The following is a 24,733-nucleotide window of genomic DNA, read 5'->3' as shown; positions in this document are numbered from 1 at the left end:
GGCAGCCTGTAAAAGGAAAAAGAAGGCATATCAAAAATGGCTACATACTATAACTCAGGTAGACAGAGAAAGTTGTGTTGAAGAAAGAAACAAATCCAAACAGATAATTACAGAATCCAAGAAGAAATCTTGGGAAGACTTTGGAAACAGGTTGGAGACATTGGGTCAAGCTGCTGAAAAATCATTCTGGAGTGTAATTAGCAGTCTTCGAAAGGGAGGTAAGAAGGAAATGACAAGTATTTTGGACAAGTCAGGAAAACTGCTGGTGAATCCTGTTGATGCCTTGGGCAGATGGAGGGAATATTTTGAAGAGTTGCTCAATGTAGGTGAAAATACGATCAGTAATGTTTCAGATTTCGATGTACAATGGGACAGGAATGATGATAGAAATAGGATCACATTTGAGGAAGTGGAGAAAATGGTCAATAGATTGCAGTGCAATAAAGCGGTTGGGGTGGATGAAATTAAGTCGGAACTCATCAAATACAGTGGAATGTCAGGTCTTAAATGGCTACACAGGATAATTGAAATGGCGTGGGAGTCGGGACAGGTTCCATCAGACTGGACAAAAGCCGTAATCACACCAATCTTTAAACTTGTAAACAGAAAAGATGGTAACAACGACAGAGGTATCTCTTTGATCAGCGTTGTGGGTAAAATCTTCTCAGGTATTGTTGAAAGGAAAGTGCGAGTATTAGTTGAGGACAAATTGGATGAAAATCAGTGTGGATTTAGGCCTCTTAGAGGTTGTCAGGACCAGATCTTTAGCTTACGGCAAATAGTGGAGAAGTGTTACGAGTGGAATAGGGAATTGTATCTATGTTTTATAGATCTAGAAAAGGCATATGACCGGGTTCCTAGGAGGAAGTTATTGTCTGTTCTACGTGATTATGGAATAGGTCTTTACATAGATAGTCAGGCAGCAGTTAGAGTTGACGGTAAATTGAGTCCATGGTTCAGAGTAGTTTCGGGGGTAAGAGGAGGATGCAACCTGTCTTCACAGTTGTTCATATTATTTATGGATCATATGTTGAAAACAGTAGACTGGCTGGGTGAGATTAAGATAAGTGAACATAAAATAAGCAGTCTCGCATATGCGGATGACTTAGTTGTGATGGCAGATTCTATTGAAAGTTTGCAAAGTAATATTTCAGAGCTAGATCAGAAATGTAAGGACTATGGTATGAAGATTAGCATCTCCAAAACAAAAGTCATGTCAATGGGAAAGAGATATAAACGGATTGAGTGTCAAATAGGAGGAACAAAGTTAGAACAGGTGGACGGTTTCAAGTACTTAGAATGCATATTCTCACAGGATGGCAACATAGTGAAAGAACTGGAAGCGAGGTGTAGCAAAGCTAATGCAGTGAACGCTCAGCTACGATCTACTCTCCTCTGCAAGAAGGAAGTCAGTACCAAGACTAAGTTATCTGTGCACCGTTCAATCTTTCGACCAACTTTGTTGTATGGGAGCGAAAGCTGGGTGGATTCACGTTACCTTATCAATAAGGTTGAGGTTACGGATATGAAAGTAGCTAGGATGATTGCAGGTACTAGTAGATGGGAACAATGGCAGGAGGGTGCGCACAATGAGGAAATCAAAGAAAAACTGGGAATGAACTCTATAGATGTAGCAGTCAGGGCGAACAGGCTTAGATGGTGGGGTCATGTTACACGCATGGGAGAAGCAAGGTTACCCAAGAGACTCATGGGTTCAGGAGTAGAGGGTACGAGGAGTCGGGGTAGACCAAGGAGAAGGTACCTGGATTCGGTTAAGAATGATTTTGAAGTAATAGGTTTAACATCAGAAGAGGCACCAATGTTAGCACTGAATAGGGGATCATGGAGGAATTTTATAAGGGGGACTATGCTCCAGACTGAACGCTGAAAGGCATAATCAGTCTTAAATGATGATGATGATGATGAAATTTCTCATTTTGTTACATTTTTTAATAATTTTATTTTATTTAGTTATCTTTTTCCTCTACTATACACTTACATGTACATAAATAAATCTCTGGAATTTTTAGATGGATCTTACTTTTATTCTTTGGTCAACGTTGTATCTTTGCACGTTTCCTGCCATATGTGCAGAAATGTCATCTCTTGAAAACAGTAAACTTCTGTAAATCGAAGAACAGGAATATAGTGTGTGGATTCGCTGCCATTCTTACACATATGTCATTGTTCTTGGACTAATTTATTTTCACACCGTTGTACTTTATTTCGTAAAGGTGCTTTTCCATAGAAGTAATCAGTCGATAATTGGTTAGAAAAACCTAAACTGGGTTTGAAACGAAGGAGATGTTTCAATAAATAATAGCCTTAGTAGGAAAACTGCCGCAGTCATTCAGTAAGTAAGTATATGATTAACTTACCCTCAATGCAGAATATATATGTAAAAGGAGCTATAATATACATACAATGGTTTATATCTCTCAATCTACAACACAAAACTCTTTTCAGACTGATACGTCTAAATCACCTGAATTATGTATATACGCTGAATGAACAGGACTGCAAATACGTTGGTTGTCAATCCCTTGTTGTTATGATACAGAAAAGTAGTTTAATTTTTGAGTGCCAGTTTCGTACTGTTTTGTAGTTATCTTATGTTGCCGATGTTTTTTCTAGAACTGTTTGCTAATACTTTTTTGTTACAAGGAGAGAGATAAGCATTAACTGCACAGAAACTTTGAAAAAATCTCATCAGTATGCCTTAGAATTCCACTCCACCACACAAACAGCACATATCAAAACTGTTTAGTACAGGATGTAGTTTTGAAATTCAGGGACTGACGCCTAACAAAACCAAAATTTGTACCGAATGTGTGCCTAAGTTTTTATAATTTCGAAGAAACACCGGCGCCAATTGCAATCAGGTTCGAAATAATTCGATGGAGAAAGTTGTAAATTTATGCCGGGCTGAGTCTCGAAACACAATCTCCTGCTTAACGCGAGCGGTTGCCTTAACTGCCTTGGTCATCCGGTCAGGCTCCCCAGCTGACACACATTCTCAACTCTTCAAATGCAAGTAGCATACACTGTACATTCGATTCACCTGCTTGCTGCTCGCAGCCATTCCTGTATTTACACAAGAGTCTCAGGGCCTTTTTGTGGGTCTACACTGAAGTTACCAAGACAATCACGAGTACCGATAAACTGTTTGTATACAGAATGAACATTAATGAAAACTAAAAACTGCATGGATGGATTCCTGACTGGAAATTGAGGGAAAAGGTCCAGTGAACACGTGTCAGGAAACGCATCTTTGCCAAGACATATTCCGCTGACGAATGACAGTTCCTCTGACCACGTGCCTTGTGTTCCTTCTGTGTTGCAGGCTGTAAGCAGCAACATGGTGTGATATTCATGTCGGGAACAAGCCAAGATAAAGTTTGTGTACGGCCAAGCAGACGGAAATGGTCGACAGGCAGCATGGCTGTACCAAAACAAGTACCCTCAGACACACCAAACACGTCACACAACATTTGAAGCCCTCTTTGAGCGTTTGTATAATCATAGCTCCTTTCAGACAGACGCACTTGCAGGGAGGCGGCGCACTGTTCGTACACCAAATCTGGAGGACTAGGTTCTACAGAATACTGAGACGAACTCTAGTACAAACTCCAGGCAAGTTGCACTCCAACATGGTGTAAGTCCAAGTAAGATTTTGTGTATCATGCATGACAGGTGTGTGCGAATACGTGCATTGTATCCCACGAAGCCAAAATCGGTTGTGACGTGGATGCGATGCAGCTCTGTACTGTGTTTGAGAGTGATCTGTTGTTGTTGCATGCGCACTGTCCATTTTCGGACGCATGTTCATAGGACTCATTTTCCTCCATTTCCAATTAGGAACATGCCCTTGTAGTTTATCGGTTTTGTTAAAATTCACCCTTTACATATTAATCGGACAGAACAGGTATCACACACACACACACACACACACACACACACACACACACACACACACACACGATGAACTGACTCACTTACCTTGTTCATCTCAGCTTCGTTGAACCCACCAATCATGAACATGAGATTGCTGCATATGTCCTGCGTGAACGCCCCATCGCTGCACATCAGCTCCGTCACCAACTGCATGAATTCGTTGTTCGGGTTGAACTCATTCAGGCCAATCAGTTGGGTCAGCACCTGCGAAGGCAAAACACTTATGGCTACAGAGATACACCATGATAATATGCCTCAAGGTCAAAAAAAAAAGGAGCTGTACCCTCTTCTTTATATAAGAAAAGTGTAGTTTCGGTTTAGAGACTGCGATTATTATACCTTGCATGCGCTAAATTCCAATTAAAAATATGAAAAAGTTATTTCCAATTAATCCCTTGTTTGTGTACCTGTACATGCTGCGGCAGTGGTTTATGCCATGTTCGTTATTATCTCAATGCCAGACTGTCACAGTACTGGACCAGACGTGCTTCACATCACCGCTTCAGATCTCCATTGGCCCCCACACACAGCAGACTTAAGTACATAAAATTTCTTTCCATGGGGTTATTTAAAAAACCGCGTGTTCCTGGTTCCACTTGCCACTTCATTTGGAAGAGTTGCAAGGAAGAGTAACTAGTGCCCTTAACCGCGTGTTCCTGGTTCCACTTGCCACTTCATTTGGAAGAGTTGCAAGGAAGGGTAACTAATGCGCTTGCTGAAATCTTTCATGATGCTTTGAGATGTGTTTGGCGAGAGTTTGACTGTCGTACTGACATTTGCTTCGCCAAAAACGGTGTTCTATTGAGCACCTGTAATATAGGTTACAGACGGGGGGAGACCACTGATTTTTATCTATTTCCTGTATGTCTTGTAGTTTTCGTGCAGTTGTTTTCTAAGAGACTGGAGTTATTTTTTAATAACCTCATATTTATTATGGATAATGGTTTTACAATGGAAATCAGTATATCCACTAAGTAGTTTCTGACCGTAGACAGAAATAAACGTCATAGAAAAAAGCTGTTTTTCTCGGATGCTGTGTTTAACAACAGGAAGGATAGACAAATGTTATTTAAATTACATTTTGAAATTTATCACCTCGGCTGTTTTTCACAAGTATTTAATTTATTTTATCTAGCACAATTGGCCAATAGTGCAAGATAGAATAAATTGAATACTTGTGAAGAACAGCCGATGTAGAAAACTTCAAAATGTCTTTCAGTAACACTGATCTAGATTTTAACTTTTTATTTTTTACAGAACGGAAGTAGCTGTACTATAGATGTAGATGCATAGACCACGAATATCAAGGTTAAAATTATCTCCTACGTCAGGGTCACAAGTAAATGAGGTTTTCACGTTTCATGGTCACTCTTATGGGACATCATAAGGGCTACAAGCAGACGCACCGTGACGAAGTGAGGTGGATACTCAAAATACAATTTGGCAAACACTGCTTTCAATTCAGTTAGATGGGCAGTGTTGAATGTAGAAGCAAGACAGGATTTCAATTGTCATTTTCCACGGCTTAGTGCTCTTGTGCTGCGTTGGTTCATTTATTACTAGAACGAAAGTCGCCACGGTTGACAGTGAATGTATGAGTACGTGATGTGAAGTGTGGGAACTGAAAAACTGTGTTAAGTTTTCACAAAAATGCCCCGCACCTGCAGTAACAAACCTGAAAAATTTTGTTACTTTTGTGCATACGTTAATTGTGGCTCAAGAAGGCGACCATTGCCGAAAGCAGCGAGACATACATACGATTTGTATTTCGGGTGGAGAGTGGCAGATCAAGATAAATCGTGGGCTTCGCTCATGTATTGCATCTCGTATTCGTCTACACTGAATACTTGGATGCACGGTAAAAACGTCTCCATGGAGTTCTGTTATTTGGCGTGAAATAACAAAACTTGCATCCGATTCCTACTTTTGTAAGGTACTTTCCTTGAGGGAAGAAGTCAAGACCTCGAGGAAAACTGTATTTAGTACCCTGACATCCCACCTGTCATTTGCTCGGTGGCTTATGACGAAGAACTACCGGTTCCTATTCCCCCACGTATCCCACCGTCGAACGACTATGCTGAACGGACACATACAGCCGAAAAATTGTCAGTGACTCTGCTGTTACATTTACACCAACATGGTCATCCAGAGAATCACATAAAATCACACAGTGTGAACTCAGTGATATGATCACGGATGTAGATCTTCCAATGTGCAAAGCCCAACTCTTGGTGTCATGACTGCACCTGTGGATCGCTGACACAGTACGTCTGTTTGTGTTTCGGGAGCATCAGAGAAGACTTCAGTTTAGTTTCAGTATCGAGGGCAATGTAAATTGCTGAACTGACATTGACAATTTCTTGGAAGACCTGAACATTACATACAAGCCAGAAAAGTGGAGTGTTTATGTAGATAGCTGAAAAACAAGGTGTAGGCAGCACTATTACATAGTGGTAATCAAAGGCCATCCATCCCTGATGCATATGCTGAATTAGCTAAATAAAGTTATACCGTGTTGAATCCGTTGTTATTCGGAACATGAGTGGCTGGTATTTGGAGACTTCAACGTCATTTCAATGCTGTTGGATTTTCAGGATGCTTAAACTAAGTGTTTGCTGCTACCTGTGTAAATGAGACAGTCGCTCAAGAGAAAATAAATGTTGCCGAATCTCTAGTGCATCCGAAAAAAATTGTCCTCTAATCATCGCACATTACGTTGGGACTTATGACAGCATTTGTTAAGGCTGTGCACAGGAATGTAGCAGCATTTCGGTATCTGTGTAAGAAGTTTCACAGCTCAGCACAGAGGTGATCACGAAGGATTCGGCCTCAGATACGCCGGTTGTTGGGAGACATACACCTGAGTCTGCTCTAACACCTGATCAGCTGCAAGCGGGGCACTGCTGTCGTAGTATGACGACGTTGCCCGCATCTCGTGGTCGTGCGGTAGCGTTCTCGCTTCCCACCCTCGGGTTCCCGGGTTCGATTCCCGGCGGGGTCAGGGATTTTCTCTGCCTCGTGATGGCTGGGTGTTGTGTGATGTCCTTAGGTTAGTTAGGTTTAAGTAGTTCTAAGTTCTAGGGGACTGATGCCCATAGATGTTAAGTCCCATAGTTTAATAAAAAAAAAAGAAAAAAAAAAAAAATGACGACGTTGTTCTTGGGAAACCGGAGAGCCGAAATTTACAGGGACTAGTGGACGAACGTATTCGTGCTTATGTCACCGGCGGCAATATAACCGTGCGGATGCGCTTCCTTTACAGTCACCTCGATGTCTTCCCAGGGAGTGTTGAACACAGAGAGCAGTTCCACCAGGATATATCTCGCATGGAACAGCGGTACATAGTACCGTGGATTAGTGACATGACAGGTGGTTTCTGCTGGATGCCACATAGAGAAGCGCCAGACACCACTCACAACATGAAGGCAAAGAAACGGCGGCAATATACTAAGTAAGCTCAATTAAGTCCCAGCTTACTTATTACCCTGAGCTAGGAGATAATTTTAATCGTCATATTCGTGTTAGGCGCATCGAACTCTATAAAGACCGCCTATTTTGGCTTCTGTAAAAAATCCACCGTGGATCAGCATAAAAATACGGCAGTAGTGCCGTATAAGAAGAAACTGATCGTTTTTTAAAACTGTCTTGAGTACTATGCCTATAAAGGAAGAAATAGTAGGGAAGACCGGGACATGGTGGCCCACTTTTTCTTCTTGATATTTTCCAACTTGTAATTCAAATGTTTCCTTAGATTTTTTTTATGTGGTACATTATTCCGGCATTTTATAACTTAATGTTTGTCTAATCATAAAAAATATTTAGCCCAGTAATACTACGTGGGACAACCTACCCCACTCACGGGGTAAGTTGGCCCAGCAGTTAGGGCAAGTTGGTCTATATGATTTCATCATTTAATTTACTGACGACGTTAGTTGTTTGATTGAAAATATATCGATTTTAGTACTCGAAGTCTATTTTAATACTAGTTCCAACACTTTTATGACAAAAACTACAATCATAAATCTTGTTCCCATTGTCGCAATAACAGTATGACAGAAAAGTATGTCCAGAATTTTTGTCAGTCTTCGTCTGAGTGTCGGATAGAATATTCACAGTTCAAACGTTCATAAAAAATTCAACTTTTATTCCAGTTTTAACAAGTGACAGAAGTGTCCACTGGCAACAAATTGCACATTGAATCCATTCATCACCTGGATTGCTGTGAGAAAATGGGTTGAGACGCCTAAGACACAGGGCATCCTCTTCTTCATCTTCAAGCACCTTCTTAAGATTATCTACTTTCTTTCTGCTTTAAATTTGACGAATTTTATCGTGTTATTTAGCCTGAACAGGGACACTTCTTTCAGAAAATATTTTTTACGCTTAACATCCGTATGTCTCTGTAAAGTGTTTTCTGTCTGTGGGGACTTGTTTTTCACACTGTCTCGCATGTTTCACCTGAGCTTAAATCAGTGTCGCTAAATTTGCTTTTCATTTGCTGTCTGTTTCCTTGGTTGCGGTTGCTGACATGGCCTGATTTCTACACGCGTTGGGAAGCACAGTTGAGCGAGTGATGTGACGTTAATTTAACAAGCGTTGTTACCGGCAACGCAGGCCAGCGAGGGTGTTCTTGAGCAGTTGAAGGGCCAGCTACAACAATTAAAATACGATCAACAACATTAAGTTGTATCTGTTAAGTACGAAGGCATCGGTGAAAATCAGAATCTCGAAAATAAATAAGTAAATAAATAAACAAAATCAAACTTGTGAAAAAATTTTGTTGACACCGACCTACATAGGGCGGAACGATCACCACGATAAAATAAGGGAAATCAGAGCTCGTACGGAAAAATATAGGTGTTCATTCTTTCCGCGCGCTGTACGTGATTGGAGTAATAGAGAATTGTGAAGGTGGTTCGATGAACCCTCTGCCAGGCACTTAAATGTGATTTGCAGAGAATCCATGTAGATGTAGATGTAGATGAAACTTGGCATAGATGTTACTGGTTTAAAATCGGTGCAGGACATAATTTACTTACGTAAAAATTGCATGGAAATGATCTGCAATAGTTGCAACAAATTTTAAGAACGTGTCATTCAGCTGCTTAATGACGTTTCTGTTGCGGGCCGTAAAGAAGAAAAAAAGACTAAAATTATGTTAAATATCGCAAATAAGCCCATACTTACCGCTGCGCGGAGTGGCCGCGTGGTTAGAGGCACCGTGTCACGGATTGCGCGCCCCCTCCCCTCCCTCCCCCCCCCCCCCCCCCACACGACGGAGATTCCAGTCATCAGTCCTCCCTCAGGCATGGTTGTGTGCGTGTTGCCCTTAGCATTAGCACAAGTTAGTTTAAGCAGTGTGTAAGTCTAGGGACTGATGACATCAGCAGTTTGGTCCCTTAGGAATTCACGCACGCACACACACGCACGCACACACACACACACACACACACACACACACACACACACACACACACACATACTTACCGACAAGATTTCAACGAACTGTGCCAGGATTTGGAAAAGAGGGCTGGCCATGTTATCCATGAAGGCGACAGGGGCCAGGCTGAACATGACGCGAATCTTGGCGTTGTAGTCGGAGCGCGTCGAGGCCATGACGTAGAAGGATGTGGTGCCCTGGGAGTGGCCGGCGTAGAACAGATCAGTTCGCCGAGTCTGATCGAGAATGTAATCGATCATGGCGGGCAGGTCGAAGTAGCCGATCTCGTGCCAACTGTGCAAGAAAGAGGAAATATCAACAACCCTCCAGCTGAATCTGCTTCTAACGCAACAGCGGTACTCTGGAAGTCCTCTTACAGTGTGTGGCAATGCGTATACAGTGCAACCTCACCACGTTTGCCTCTTTCTTGCTTCATTCTGTCCTGGAGCACGAGAAGATTTAAGATTGTTAAGTTTTAATAACTTTAATATTACCGTCACAAGCATTACTCAATAAACCACGGGGAGAAGACATTTGTTGGCTGACATCTTGGGATGATATAGGTACGCTAACAGTGAGTGCAAGTAATGCAGTCCTCGATGAAATTTGACATTGTCGTCTGGAGCACGCAGTGTATTTGCAATTCACTCTTTTATTCGCAAATACCTTGATCGCATTCGACAGAAAATTACTATTGAGCGGTTTCAGCTCCGGAACGTTATCATCATAACTAAAAGTCTTGTGTCTCATTGGAAAACTAACACATAAAGTCCTAATAAAATATTCAGTGCAGTTAGTTAATCAAGTGACTACACCGAGTGAGTGACTACGACTTCACATGTTACACTAGTAACACGTCAAGTTTTCCAATAATTCCCAAAATAACGTAGGTACGAAGCACCCTCTGCCACTAAAACTGGTATGAATTACCCTCTGCAGAAAACTTCGTTAGGGGGCACCCTTGCCACGCAACTTTGGTATGAAGTGTCCTCTGCAGCACATCACCAGTACAAAGCACCCTCTGCTGTGCGGCACTGGGGTGAAGCAGCCTCTGCAACGTAATATTGATACAAAGCACCCTTTGCCTCGTAAGATTCCTACGAAGCACCTCTCCACACCACTTGTGTGTGAACCAAATTATATCACACAACATTGGTATGAAGCAAGCATCATCAGCTACGCAAAATTGGTATAAAACACCCTTTGCTACGCAACAGCTCCAGACCGCACGAGCTACTGCGATTCAAGTTCTGCCACTCACCACTAGATGGAAATGGTATCGTTTTTTCAGAGGCTAGGGAGTGCAATTAATCACTGTTCAGCCAATTTGCACGAAATGTCTATAAATTATACAAACATACCTTTCTCATAAATCAGTCTGCCTGTTGGTGAAAATCTTGTCAAAACCGTTACAGTATCTCCTGAGTTTAGTCCGAACATAAAGACAAAATAGCAATAAGAGACTTCAGTTTCTACGGTATATCTACAGAAGAAAGATAGACGACAGAATACAGATAGAAGAAGATTGAAAAGTTTAATACATATCCCACTGGAGATTGTTGATCACTTCTTCAACACTTTTTCTCCCGCTTAACAAGCCGTTTAGGAACGGCGAAGGCTTTCTTCAAAACACTGTCTCTTTTGTTAGTTATTTCCAGCAGTGTTAAAGATTGACTGACAAGACTCAATTATTGATAGAGCGATAAGTGTGTAAGCAACGCTGTGTTGATGAAGCTTCACTTGCTTATGATCCGCTTGATGAATTTCAATCTAATTTGTGCATTTCCTACGACGGGCTTCATTTGTGCACCGTCAACCGTTGTCGATTGCTGCTTTTAGACTTTGCAAGAAGATGGAAATAGTATTTCAGAAAACTGTACAACGGAGAATAAATGTCTAACAACATTATCAAGGGGAAACAGAAGAAGACGCAAATAGCCTAGGAGAACCTATCTTCAAAGATTTGAATGAAATAGCGCTGAAGATACCGAAAAACAACGAAGATCCTGGTATAGACCACAATCCAGTTGAACTTTTTAAATAAAGAGGAAAGCTAATCTGGTGTATAGCGTCTACGAACAGGGAAAGCTACCGCAGTTGACAGAAATATTATGATACCCCAAGAAGGTGCATGCCATAAAATGGTGAAACTATACAATCTTAATCTACTTGTTCATGCATCTAAAATAATAATGTTATTTCCGGTTTGGGCATGTTTTAGACCGTCTTCAGATCTCACACCATGATCCTAGATGGTGGCTGTGAACAGTGCAGACGCTACGACTCCACGAACGCTAACTGAGCAATTACTGTGAACAGTGTCTACGACATCCATTTTGGGGTACAACCATCCCCCACCGACGAATACTCTTGTTGAACAGCTTCAGCCATTTGAATTGGGCCACATTGTGAGCCTGTGGGAAGCGGGATGGCTCTTTCGATCGACTGCTGAACATGTTGGGCTCAGTGTGTCAGTAGTTTGTCGTTGCATTCAGCAGTGGTTAGCGGAACATTCCCACATCTGCAGAGCTTTTTGTGATGTACAACAGCTACCATGGCCAGCAATATCACCGGAGCTCTCACAAACTGAACACTTACGGGGCGTGATGAGGCAGGAACTTAATCATTCTTCAGGGCCTGCAAGAACCACTGCCAAATTGCAACAAAAGGCGCAAGACGCATGGCACAATGTACCACAGCATACCATACTGGAGATTTATGATGCTTTGCATGCGATAATACACGCCTGCTTTCCCCCTGGGGAGGGGTACTCTTTGTGTTGATGTGACTATTTTGTCTGAATTTGTTATCATATATTCCCACAATGATGAATTACTTTTACCTCATTTCTCAATAAAATGATCTTATTCTTCAGGACACTGCACATTTTGTTCGACAATGTATTTGAACTGAAATATGTGTTATACGAGGTATGTTACAAAATTCCGGAACATTCGTAATTTCGCGTCAACGGTGTGTTGGAGCGAATTATGGTTGGCATCCCTGCTCACGCCTGCATTTAACCTTAACTGCCGGTAGGGTCATTGCTGTATGTCTGTTAGTTATTGTTCAGTGCTGTATTGAGTAGAGCGTTGTGTAGCAATGTTTGCTAATTTCGGGATGGTAGAGATAGAAGAGCAACGAGTCTGAATTATATTTTGTATGAAACTCAAGAAAACCTTTACAGAGACAAACAGGAAGCCTACGGTGATGAGTTTTTAAGTCGTACTCGGTGCTACGAATGGTTCATACGATTTAAAAATGGCTTGACAGAAGTTAAGGATGGCCCTCGTTCAGGACACCCTTCAAAGACTACCGATGACGTTTGCGCAAATGAGAACGAGATATTCCTTAAGAGCATCATAACTGGTGATGAGGCGTGGGCCTATGGGTATGATGTTGAGACCAATGGTTCTTCACAATGGGTCGAAAAAGCTTCTTCAAGACCTAAAAAAAAAAAAAAAAAAAAAAAAAAAAAAAAAAAAAAAAAAAAAAAACTCGTCAGGTCAAGCAAAATATGAAAAAAAAAAAAAAAAAAAACTCGTCAGGTCAAGCAAAATATGAAAAGCCATGCTGATAGTTTTCTTTGACTGGAGGATTAGTTCATCATGAATTCATGCCGCAGGGACAAACTGTAAATCGATAATACTATCGGGACGCGTTACAATACCTGCGGGAAAATGTGAGGAGGAAACGGTCCGTAGTGTGGCGACACAATTCGTGGCTTTTGTATCACGATAACGAGATCGCACATTCATCCCTGTTGGTGCGTGACTACTGCACAAAAAACGGAATCACTGTGCTGCCTCATCCTCTGTATTCTTCAGATTTGGCCCCTGCGGATGTTTTTTATTTCCAAAGTTGAAAAACACACACATTCACACTCAAACAACCAAACACCACAGATGTCAAACACACTTCAAGTTCGCGCGCCTCACCCAGCCAAAAGGCAACGAAACAAATGCGTACTACACAGCCACAACAACACGTAATGGCGGCGAAAACTCTGCATATGTTTTGAAAAATCAGAGAAAGTGTAATGTCAAGCGGCCATAGGTCACGAAATCTGCCTGTTCACTTCGCCAACAACATATGAGAAAGAACACAATTTCAAAACCGTAAGTTGTACACGAAAAGCGTTATATCTACTAATTTCCGTTTGTAAATGCATAATAAATAGAAAAATAAAAATTACGTTTTGCTGTTTGCAGATAAGAAGTTGTAGATTGTGTAGCAGAATGGCTACCAAAATATATGTCAAATAGTATCATGTAAGGTACGCTACTGGCAATTAAAATTGCTACACCACGAAGATGACGTGCTACAGATGCGAAATTTAACCTACAGGCAGAAGATGCTGTGATATGCAAATGATTAGCTTTTCAGAGCATTTACACAAGATTGGCGACACCTACAACGTGCTGACATGAGGAAAGTTTCCAACCGATTTCTCATACACAAACAGCAGTTGAACGGCGTTGCCTGGTGAAACGTTGTTGTGATGCCTCGTGTAAGGAGGAGAAATGCGTACCATCACGTTTCCAACTTTGATAAAGGTCGGATTGTAGCCTATCGCGATTGCGGTTTATCGTATCGCGACATCGCGGTGAACGTACATTGGAAGCGTGTACTCGTCATTGCCATACTGGCGTATCACCCGGCGTGACGGTATGGGGTGCCATTGGTTACGCGTGTCGGCCACCTCTTCTTGGCATTGACGGCACTTTGGACAGTGGACGTTACATTTTAGATGTGCTACCACCCGTGGCTCTACCCTTCATTCGACCCCTGCGAAACCCTACATTTGAGCAGGATAATGCACGACCGCATGTTGCAGGTCCTGTACAGGCCTTTCTGGATACAGAAAATGTTCGACTGCTGCCCTCGCCAGCACATTCTCCAGATCTCTCACCAATTGAAAACGTCTGGTCAATGGTGGCCGAGTAACTGGCTCGTCACAGTACGCCAGTCATTACTCTTGATGAACTGTGGAATCGTGTTGAAGCTGCATGGGCAGCTGTACCTGCACACGCCATCCAAGCTGTGTTTGACTCAATGCCCAGGCGTATCAAGGCCGTTATTACGGCCATAGGTGGTTGTTATGGGTAATGATTTCTCAGGATCTATGCACGCAAATTGTGTGAAAATGTAATCACATGTCAGTTCTAGTATAATATATTTGTCCGATGAACACCCGTTTATCATCTGCATTTCTTCTTGGTGTAGCAATTTTAATGGCCAGTGCTGTAAGTATATACTGCTCACAACAATCTAGTTTTCGTGGGGAACAAAAATTCTTAGTTATGGATCGTTTATAAAAGATTATTACTCAAGGTTGTATAGCTAAAAACTACAAATAAAATTTTTTCTATCCTTTTCTATTTTAGACTTCCAGTACATACTCACAGAACATACAACTTTCTTAAAATTGAACTTTGTAAAATTTGAATCTACCTGGAATCTAACCCAGGCCCCCAACATAGTGAGCAGTCAAGCTAACATAGTCACACTACTTGTCAGAAAAAAGTGTTTTTTTAGCGTATTAACTATGATTGTAAAACTCAGAACTTCAGAATTTTTGAGGGTTACATCGGACTGCTTTGGGAAAGGTACATTTTAGTTCTGAACTTCAGTTCCACAAATATAAAAAAATGGTTCAAATGGCTCTGAGCACTATGGGACTTAACTACTTTGGTCATCAGTCCCCTAGAACTTAGAACTACTTAAACCTAACCAACCTAAGGACATCACGCACATCCATGCCTGAGGCAGGATTCGAACCTGCGACCGTAGCGGTCGCGCGGTTCGAGACTGTAGCGCCTAGAACCGCTCGACCACTCCGGCCGGCACAAATACAAAAAATTGCGAAAATCTGATTGTCATGTGCCCCTTTTAGAGAAAAACAGGCAATGTGGCCACACTTGGGGGCACAATTTAATTCTACTCCTAGTAAGTTTGATTCATAATGAACTATTTGGGTTCGTCATAAGTATCGAATATGGATACGATAGCTTGAGTCCATCGTTACAGTGGAACGCGCCACCATCTTCAAACTGTACGCTCATAAACTCATCATCATCTAGAGAAAATCGGCCGTGAGCCACTGTCAAGTTCAACCAGGATTAGTTCCCTCGTTTGAGTTTCATCGAGGATGGTGCACCGGAAATTTGCGCTGAACAAGGTTAAATGCCGCTTAAGAAAAACTAACTTTTAATTGAGGTTAGTGCACTCGGCCATTGATCTGAATCCAATGGAGCATGAAATACGTACGGAAGCTAGCAATAGGCAGCTCTGGGCCAGCAAACCTTTGGCCCATAATTTACGTGAACAGCGTGATATGTGCATAGACATGTGCTGTCACACACCTCTAGAAACCTACCAAGGACTTGCCCATCTCATATCACGCAGAATAGCTGCTATGCTAGGTTTTACAGATGGGACAACACTCTATTAAGTAGCTGGTCATGATGTGTTCACTCTCCAATATATCCAGAAAGCTTGTCACTCACCTAAACTGCCAGAAATCGCTCTTATCCGGGTTTAAGGTAGTGTGATTCCTTGAGTATTTGTTGCCACGAGCGTTTCCGAGCCACACGTCGTAACCAGCGTCCGCCAGAATGTATGCTGTGAAATAAAAACACATGATCATATTCACTGCACTTATTACTAACCTACGCTACAATAAATTTTGTATCAACGCACAGCTATGCTAACCAAGTGTACCGTTCAATAACTGCAGGCCAAGCGCCGGCACTGGACCGCACCTCCTCTCTACTCATTTATCACCGTCAACAACAATCCAAAAACGACACTACACTACACACTCATCGCAGAAAACTACCAAAATTGGACACACATAAGATTATAACATTCTCGTTCGCCAAGGAAAGGTGTGTCGTGTTGTTTGTCGTTGTTGTTGTTGTGGTCTTTAATCCGAAGACACGTTGGACACAGGTCTCCACGTTAGTGTAGCTCGTGCAAGCCTGTTTACCCATACACAACAGCTGTAACCTACATAATTTTAAATCTGGTTGCTATAGTCTACAATTATCACCTCTATTAATAAATTGACTATTCCTTGAACCATCAGAACATGTCCTAAACTAAAACGATTCCTTCTGTTAGTGAAGTTGTGCCATGCTCTCTCTCTGAGCACTATGGTCATTAGTCCCCTAGAACTTAGAACTACTTAAACCTAACTAACCTAAGGACTTCACACACACCCATGCCCGAGGCAGGATTCGAAACTGCGACCGTAGCAGCAGCGCGGCTCCGGTCTGGAGCGCCTAGAACGGCACGGCCACCGCGGCCGGCTGTGCCATGCTCATCATTTACAAAAAAATTTAATAAAAGAAAAATCTTGACCGCACTGATTCGAGATTCACTTGTTTTCGGCTTAAAGTGAATATATATAGTGAGCAAAATATTTACCTCTTGACACCGCGTTGCTCCGTGGCGAGCGGAGAAAAGCAAGAAATTCGGAATGTGACTGGACTTTGTTGCGAGACACGATAACGAGAGGACGTGTAGGAAGTGTGTAGAATGAAACAGCCGTTGTTATCCGCCATATTGGATAATTTGTGTTTTTGAGATTCATAAGCAGTATTTAATGTTAATGTGGAGTTTGGTAACGGCCAGAATACTGTCTGTTGCATTTTAAAGGTAATTGCTCGTATTTAATTTTTTTTCCAAAGGATTCTGTGAGGAACTACTATGCACTACAAGCTTGTATAGGACTTCGAACATCGGGTGGTCCATGTTTGCGGAGGAACCTGCTTCTATCACACGGTCGAAGCATAGAGAAAGTTTTCTCTGATAAACAGAACTCATTTCACTCGCAGAAAATCATCAAATGACGAAATGCGAATGGCAGTGTTCCAATTCGAGAAGATCCTATAGAAGTTTTCTTTCTCTTATGTTTCAAGAATTTTACAGGCAACCGACGGAGTCGGCAGCTGCTTCTCCACCACGAGAGTAACTTGTCTTCGTGTACAAAATTACGTAGGCTGTGGGGATCGTCGACGCCGATAGAGATAGTGTTCTTCACAGACATTCAGCCAGAGACGGTACACACACTAGGTCAGTAACAACGAGTTTAATATTACCAGCTGGTAAAACTTTAATTCTTCTTGTGAGCAGAAAAATTTAATATGGACTGTTGGAGACGGTGCCTCGGAGCAGGAACCGCTCTAGGTAGGTATGATGAGTAACTGCTGGCAGTTTTCAAGCGCTGCTGTTTCCATGAAAAATGTTTCAAAAAGTTTTACATAATTTTTCATCAAATTGATTCAGCATTTCTTTACAAGTTTGTTAAACATCTTCGGAAAAGACTTCCTAATATTCATGCTTATATTCGACGTTCTCTTTTTCAGGAATGCTTTCCTATCGTCAGTATTGTATATCCTCTCTACTTTCCCCATAGTCACTTATTTTATTGCCTGAATAACAGGATTAATTGCCTACTTTTAGTGTCTCATTTCCTTATACAATTTCGTCAGCATCGTCTGATTTAATCCTACAATATTGAAGTGATCTTTTACTTTTGCTTATATTCAGCTTAGAACTCAGTTCAGTCCGTTCCACTCAGATTATCTACCAAGTCTTCGTCATCTCTGACATAATTACTATGTTAATGGCAAACCATGCAGTTTTTATTGCTTACTTCTGAAATTTGATTTTCCTTCCAAAGTTCTCTATTGCGCCACTGCTTTTCAAATTGGCATCTGAAACCTGCTACACAAACGACCAGGAAGTTGTCACCGCGTTTCTCGAGCAGAATCTGCAAATGTCTAACGTACCACGACGAAAGTCTCCGCCTTGACACTAAGACGGCTCTGGTTGCCACACGACTAGCCTAACTTCTTGCTGCCAAGACTGGAATATTGACGATGTAGAGCAGTACGAGGGCCACAATGTCGCAATGTTGAGTCGGATTGGACCACGTCCGAGCCTGGCACTGAACCGCTATCGTGGAATGCGTGGTTGAAAGTGATGTCCTTGTCACAGTGACCATATATATACCACCCATTCCAACTATGCAGCGTCTATCACCCGCAACCAGCTGCGAGAAGTAATCTACGCCAGTCGTTGACCTGGTATGTCATCCTGCCCAAAGACGAGGGCTATTCAGAAAGTAGGGAACGTTTCCGTCTGACGCCGCTAGGCGCGCGCCGATCTCGCATATTTTGATGTGTGCGTGCTCGGCAGCTCAGTCGGCATCCATCTGTGACAGCGGGAGCGTCTCTGCGTGTCTGGTTTCTCCGATATTCGAATTTGAAATGTGCGCTGCAATCGAAAATCCCGCCGCTTGTGAGGTGTGGTCTGTGATATGGGTTTTGTTGGCAAAAAACCTAAAACCCAGAGAAATTTATAGTGAACTGTGCAAAGTGTACGAAAACAACGTAATGAGTGAATGTTCCGTCCAGAAATACTTCGATTTAAAAATGGCCTAACCAATGTTCATGATGAAGAGAAGAGTGGTCGCTCGAACATTGCGACTTGACGATCTTGTCGCTAAAGTTGATGAAACGATTCGTGAAAAGCCTCGCCTCACGATAACGGAGCTTTCGCTTTCTTTTCCACATGTTTCACGGACTTTGTTGTTCTAAATTGTCACTCAAAAGCTAGGCTACCACAAATTTTGTGCACGATGGGTGCTCAAAGTGCTTACAGAACACCATAAAGAACAGCAAATGGGGGCAACGTTGACATTTCTGGAGGCCTACCACAAACATGGTGATTCATTAGTGGATCGAATCGTAACCGGTGACGAGACTCGGGTGAAATACGTCAATTGCGAGACAGAATTACAGTCCATGAAGTGGGGACGCACAAGGTCCCCCCAAAAACCAAGGAAATGTTTGCAAAACTTGTCAGCAAGAAAGTTGATAGCGACAGTGTTTTGGGATAGGCAAGGTGTGCTTCTTATTGATATTATCGAACGTGAAGCAACCATAAATTATTGCCGGGCACCGTCAAACTTTGCACAGCCTTAGAAGATCAAAAGAAACGCCGAGGAAAGCTGACGTCCAAAATTTTGTTTCTGTACGACAGTGCCCGACCTCACACGGCAAACCATACTAAAGACCTCCTTAATTCATTCAAACGGGAAATTTTCCCTCATCCGCCCTACAGCCCTGATCTTGCACCAAGCGACTCCCACTTGTTTCCTCAAGATGAAGATCTGGCTTGAAAGGCAGCGCTTTGATGACGACGCGGAACTCCAGGCGGCCGTGACTCACTGGCTGAAGTCTCAGGCGGCAAAATTTTACGGCGAAGGTATTTCAAAGCTTGTCCACCGCTATGATAAGTGCCTCAATGTGTTTAGTGACAACGTGGAAAAGTAGTATGTCAGTCGCTCTTTCAGATGTATATAATAAAATGTATTTCTTGTGCTTAGTTTTTTTTAAATGCCAAAACGTTCCCTACTTTCTGAATAGCCCTCGTATGAAAGACGCTGTCTCTTCCCGCTGTGGGTTTATGGACTGCTCCTAGTCTCATTGCTGTCAGCAGCTGAATGGTGCCTTCCAGCTGGGCGCCGTCTACTGGGTGACCTCAGCCATTTTCAGGGAGTCTACCCGAGAGCTGATGGTCTCGCTCTGCGATTCTGTTCACAGGCCGCCTTCTGCTGCTGCTTGCTGAGCTAAGCTATCTGGGAACTCTCTTGTGTCCTGATATTTGGTGACTGGGCTTTGTGTGATCATTTCCATGACGTACAGGAACGTTCTAATAATAGCCTGTCCAGTCACATTAATGTGACCATCTGTCAAAAGTCCCAACAACTACCTTTCGCAGCACAGAGCACGGCGGGACGTGCAGGAAGAGAGTCAGTGACGTTCTGGCATGTATCGACACGGATGTGGAGCTATGCCGAACACTGTACCGTGCTCCCAGTTACACTAGCGTTTTCGGTTGAGGATCCATGGCGCGAAGTGTGATCTAAGTGGTCCCACAGATTCTCGACTGGGATTAAAAGAGGAGTTTGCTGGCCAGGCGAATACGGTAAACTCATCCTGAGGCTCTTTGAAACGCGCACATACTCTGAGAGCTGTCTGACATTTAGCACTGTCCTGGTAGTAGATGCCATTGTACCGAGGAAAAACAAACTGAATGTAGGATGGACATGGTCCCCAAGGAAAGATGCATGCTTCTGTCGATCGATTGTGCCTTTCAGATTGACGATGCTGCCCAGGTAATGTCACAAAGCATTCCCCAGACCATAACATTCCCTATTCCGGCTTTCCCCTTCAGACGATCGTTGCAGGGTGTCTGATTTCAGATCTCTTATGCAGATGGAGCATAAAACGTGATATCCATGTCACAAGGCCGCTTGTCGCCTCTCATTGGGTGTCCAGTGAGAGTACTGGTGTAAAAATTACGCCCTTAATCACTGATAAAGAGCATGGACCAGGCACCTGCTACAGAGGCCCATTCGCAGCAATGTTCCCTGAACGGTCGTTGAGAAGACGCTGTTGGTAGCCCCTTGATTCATCTGGTTTGTCAGTTTCAGAACAGCTGCACGTTTATTCGCAATTGCACATCTCCACAGCCTTCGTTCACCTATGTCATCTATAGTCTATGGTACACTGCAGTTTCTTCGGCGTCTATTTTGGATAGTGCCCTTTTGTCGCGCACCGTATACTTTAACCATCGCGGTATGCAAAGAGTTTACAAACTTAACCGTTTCGGAAATGTTTCTACTCTTTACCCTCTTGATGTCAGATAAATCGGTTCATTTCCGCATTATGACAACGACTGCACTGTTTCCCATGTCCCCCATCACGACTTATGCTCGTACCTGCCATTGAGTAGTTATTGCACGTTGACGCAGAACATATGGTGTGGGCACACTAATGTAACTGGAATGTGAAGATTAGAATCTAATAACTTCTACTTTGACTTACAACGGAGATTAATGGGATAAATATCTTGTAAAATGTTATATGGACTACTGAATGTCAATCGTGTATGCTTTTGTCGACTTATAAACGTGAATCGTAAATGTCGTTAACAGCACATCAAGAAAATGGGCTATGTAAACGCCATTTTGGATCTCTAAACTTCTTTCTCTAGGAATTTTGACAATTACAAACAGATAGCAAAATATGTTTCTAATAACTGTCCAAAATAGACGAGACACGCCCATCGAACTTACCGAAGGCCTTGTCGGGGCCCATGACCACCCAGTCGGCGGCGCTGGACTCCAAGCCGTGCATCACCAGGATAGGATACTTGGAAGGGTACGTCGCCTTGGGGCTCGAAGGAATTCGGTACATGCGCAAGATGTAACCGTCTGCTGTTGTAACGAAGTGCTCCTCCACTGGGTAGCCATACTTCTGGATGAGCTCAGGCTACAACAGATCCAAAACATCTATTATTTCTGCAGACCCAAAAGACTAATAGGGGTAGAAACTAACCTGAAATATTCAATTCACTCTTGAACATGAAGAGACTATCTCTGTACTTATCTTGACATGGATACAAATAAAGATAACCAGTATCTTGCTTCTTGACGTTTACAGGGAACCTACTGGTAGAGTCAGTGCTATCTCAAACTCGTTCCCCGTCCCAGCAAGAAAGCAGTATACAGTTTGCTGCTATACAGATTCCACAGGTTTACTCCAAAACATAGAATCCTCGAACATGACATACAGTTCATAAATTTTGCAATAAATAATGCATACGTCCTTTGACTGGTTAATACAACGTAGCAACAGATAACAAATAAATTGAATGAACAATAATAAAATATGTGTAGTAGTTAAATGTGTGAAAATGTCATATCTTGGTGTAATGTCTAATAAATTGGCTTGGCTAATCCGAAACACAGATGTTCAGTCCCGTTTAACACCACCAATGGCCTAAAAAGATGGTCTGAGGCAGTATAAAATTCACAAGCACAAACCTGGACAAATATGGCTTCCATAACATAACCTTTACCCAGTGCTGCAAATTAAATGTAAAATAAGTTTGAGCACCCGACTTAAGGAATACATAGCTTGCTAGATGCTAGAGAAATGCAACAGATCAGCAGCAGCAGAACGAAGACAACCTACCAAAGTCTGCACAGAGTCGAAAAACTTAAAACAATTATACATGGATAAATGAAAATATCTAGACATTATACAATGGACAGAGATAACATTGTTCATGAAATAACAGGCTGTGAAAGCTTAAATGCATCTCTCCTACTTTAACACAATGGTTACTTCCAGATAAACAAGTGACTGGGTTGTTTTTATCGCACATACCGAGGCCGATAAATACTATAATCGACATCCTGCCGCAAACTACGTTAAAACCATGTCGTGTTATGTTTGTGAAGATGGAATTCTACAAATAAAATTCTTGTTCTACAGGGAAATTCTTCAAATTCAGCGGCTAGTTGCCCGGTGGCGTATCTTAGTGTTGCAGAGCAAGTGAAACACCCAACAGTTGCGAGTGTGTTACTCGATTCTGGTGCCTTTAGTAAATGGCATCAAAATGCCTTTATGCACACCACACAAAATACGTTGTGCATTTTCATAAGCAACGAGATGCATTGCTGAAACCTGTATCATAAAAACAACAGTATATATCACTGGTCATCACTTTCTCGCGCACTTCACAGGACGCCTCTCTCTCTCTCTCTCTCTCTCTCTCTCTCTCTCTCACACACACACACACACACACACACACACACACACACACACACATTCACCCCCCCCCTCTCTCCCCTAATACGAGAGTTATCCAGAAAATAAGTTCCGATCGGTCGCGAAATGGACACCACAGTGAAAACCCGATGAAGCTTTGCACAGACTTGTTGGGTAATGTCTCTAGTAGTCGATCGCATCAAGACGCTCTTTTCAGTCGTGAGCGCACTGTGAGCGAGTAGAGGTGCCTAGAACAACGATGTCTCCCGCCAAGTAGGAGGGCCCGCTGAGAGGCTTCGCCTTAATGAATGCAGCCCACCTAACACAACTGCCACGCACTTCCTTCTTCATGGTAATTCATAGCCCCACTCTGCAGGGGCAGTGAAGACACTCCTGCAGCTTTTTCGATGGGAAGTGTTCGATCACCCACAACATAGCCCTAATTGGCGCGTCCTGAGTATCATCTCTGTTCACATGAAACGCTGGATACGAAGACAACATTTGGGCGCTGCCTACGCGCTATAGACCAGCGAAGAGAATTATCGGAAAGAAGAGGCGGCTGGCTTCTATGACGATGGTGTCGGAAATTTGGTATGACGCACTGACAAATGTCTAAGTCGGTGTGGCAACTATGTAGAGCATTATCTGGGAAATGTAGCTAACTCTTGCAGATAAAATATTTCTGATTTTCACTGTGGTTCCCTTTTAGCGACCGATCGGAACTTACTTTCTGGACAACCCTCATAGCTGTAGTGTCATTAATGAAGTAATCGCTGTTCTTACATAACATTATCGGTAGGCATACAATCTAGTGGGCAAATCATGCTCAAAATTGTTGCAATGTACTGCACTGATTTGCAAGGTGTAACCTTAAAACTCGGAAATTAAGTGACACATAATAGCGCAACGCAGTATGTAAGCCTTTGAAGACTAAATGTGCAATCTTCATTCAAAACTACATAATCATTTTCGTATTAAACAGCAGATTCAATGCCGTAAACCGTGGAAGTCACAAATTGCTCTGTAATTAAAAGACTCTGACGGAAAAAATCCCATCACCATAAAAAAAATAAATGTAGGGTAATGAAATTTCGGGAATACGTTTATCTAGGTAACATATTTAAGTGCTTAACATTGCAAGATCACAGGTTGACGTAAGCACGAGGTCAGCCAGTGGAAATGTGAAATCCTGCTACATTAATAACAGGCGTGGTCGCCAGAATATTGAGTACAAGCATGCTAACTTGCATGCATTGTGTTGTACAGGTACCAGATGTTATTTTGTGGGATGGAGAGCCTATTGACTTGGTCGGCGAAGGAAGGTTAATGCTGGTTGTGGATGACGCTGGAGTTGTCGTCCTATGACGTCCCATATGTGCTCGAGACAGATTGGGTGATCGAGTAGCCAAGGCAACATGTCGCCAGTTTATAGAGCAGGTCGGATTACAACAGTGGTATGTGGGCGAGAATTATTCTGTTAGAAAACATCTCCTGGGATGCTGTTCATGAATGGCAGCACAACAGGCCGAATCAACAGATTGACGTACAAATTTGCAGTCAGGTTGCGTGGGATGACTACCAGAGTGGTCCAGCTGTTGTACGAAATTGCGCCCCAGACCAAAACTCCGGGTTGTAGATTAAGCGTGTGTAGCACGCATACAGTTTGGTTGAAGGCCTTCAACTTGCCTCCTTCTAGCAAAACACG

At 42.5% G+C, this 24,733-nt stretch overlaps 1 protein-coding gene across 1 annotated transcript in view; it reads right to left on the bottom strand.

Annotated features, from left to right (window-relative positions):
- LOC124805603 (lipase 3-like) overlaps positions 1-24,733 on the bottom strand; it is a 71,532-nt gene that overhangs the window by 29,335 nt on the left and 17,464 nt on the right. The window contains exons 3-6 of the mRNA XM_047266170.1: positions 21,549-21,744; positions 15,904-16,018; positions 9,442-9,688; positions 4,000-4,158 (exon numbers count right to left, since the gene is read on the bottom strand). Coding sequence (XP_047122126.1) covers positions 4,000-4,158; positions 9,442-9,688; positions 15,904-16,018; positions 21,549-21,744 — 717 coding nt within the window. The remainder of the gene's footprint in view (positions 1-3,999; positions 4,159-9,441; positions 9,689-15,903; positions 16,019-21,548; positions 21,745-24,733) is intronic.

The sequence above is a fragment of the Schistocerca piceifrons genome, chromosome 7 (genome assembly GCF_021461385.2).
Source record: "Schistocerca piceifrons isolate TAMUIC-IGC-003096 chromosome 7, iqSchPice1.1, whole genome shotgun sequence".
Classification (NCBI taxonomy): domain Eukaryota; kingdom Metazoa; phylum Arthropoda; class Insecta; order Orthoptera; family Acrididae; genus Schistocerca; species Schistocerca piceifrons.
This window is presented reverse-complemented; position numbering and strand designations above follow the sequence as displayed.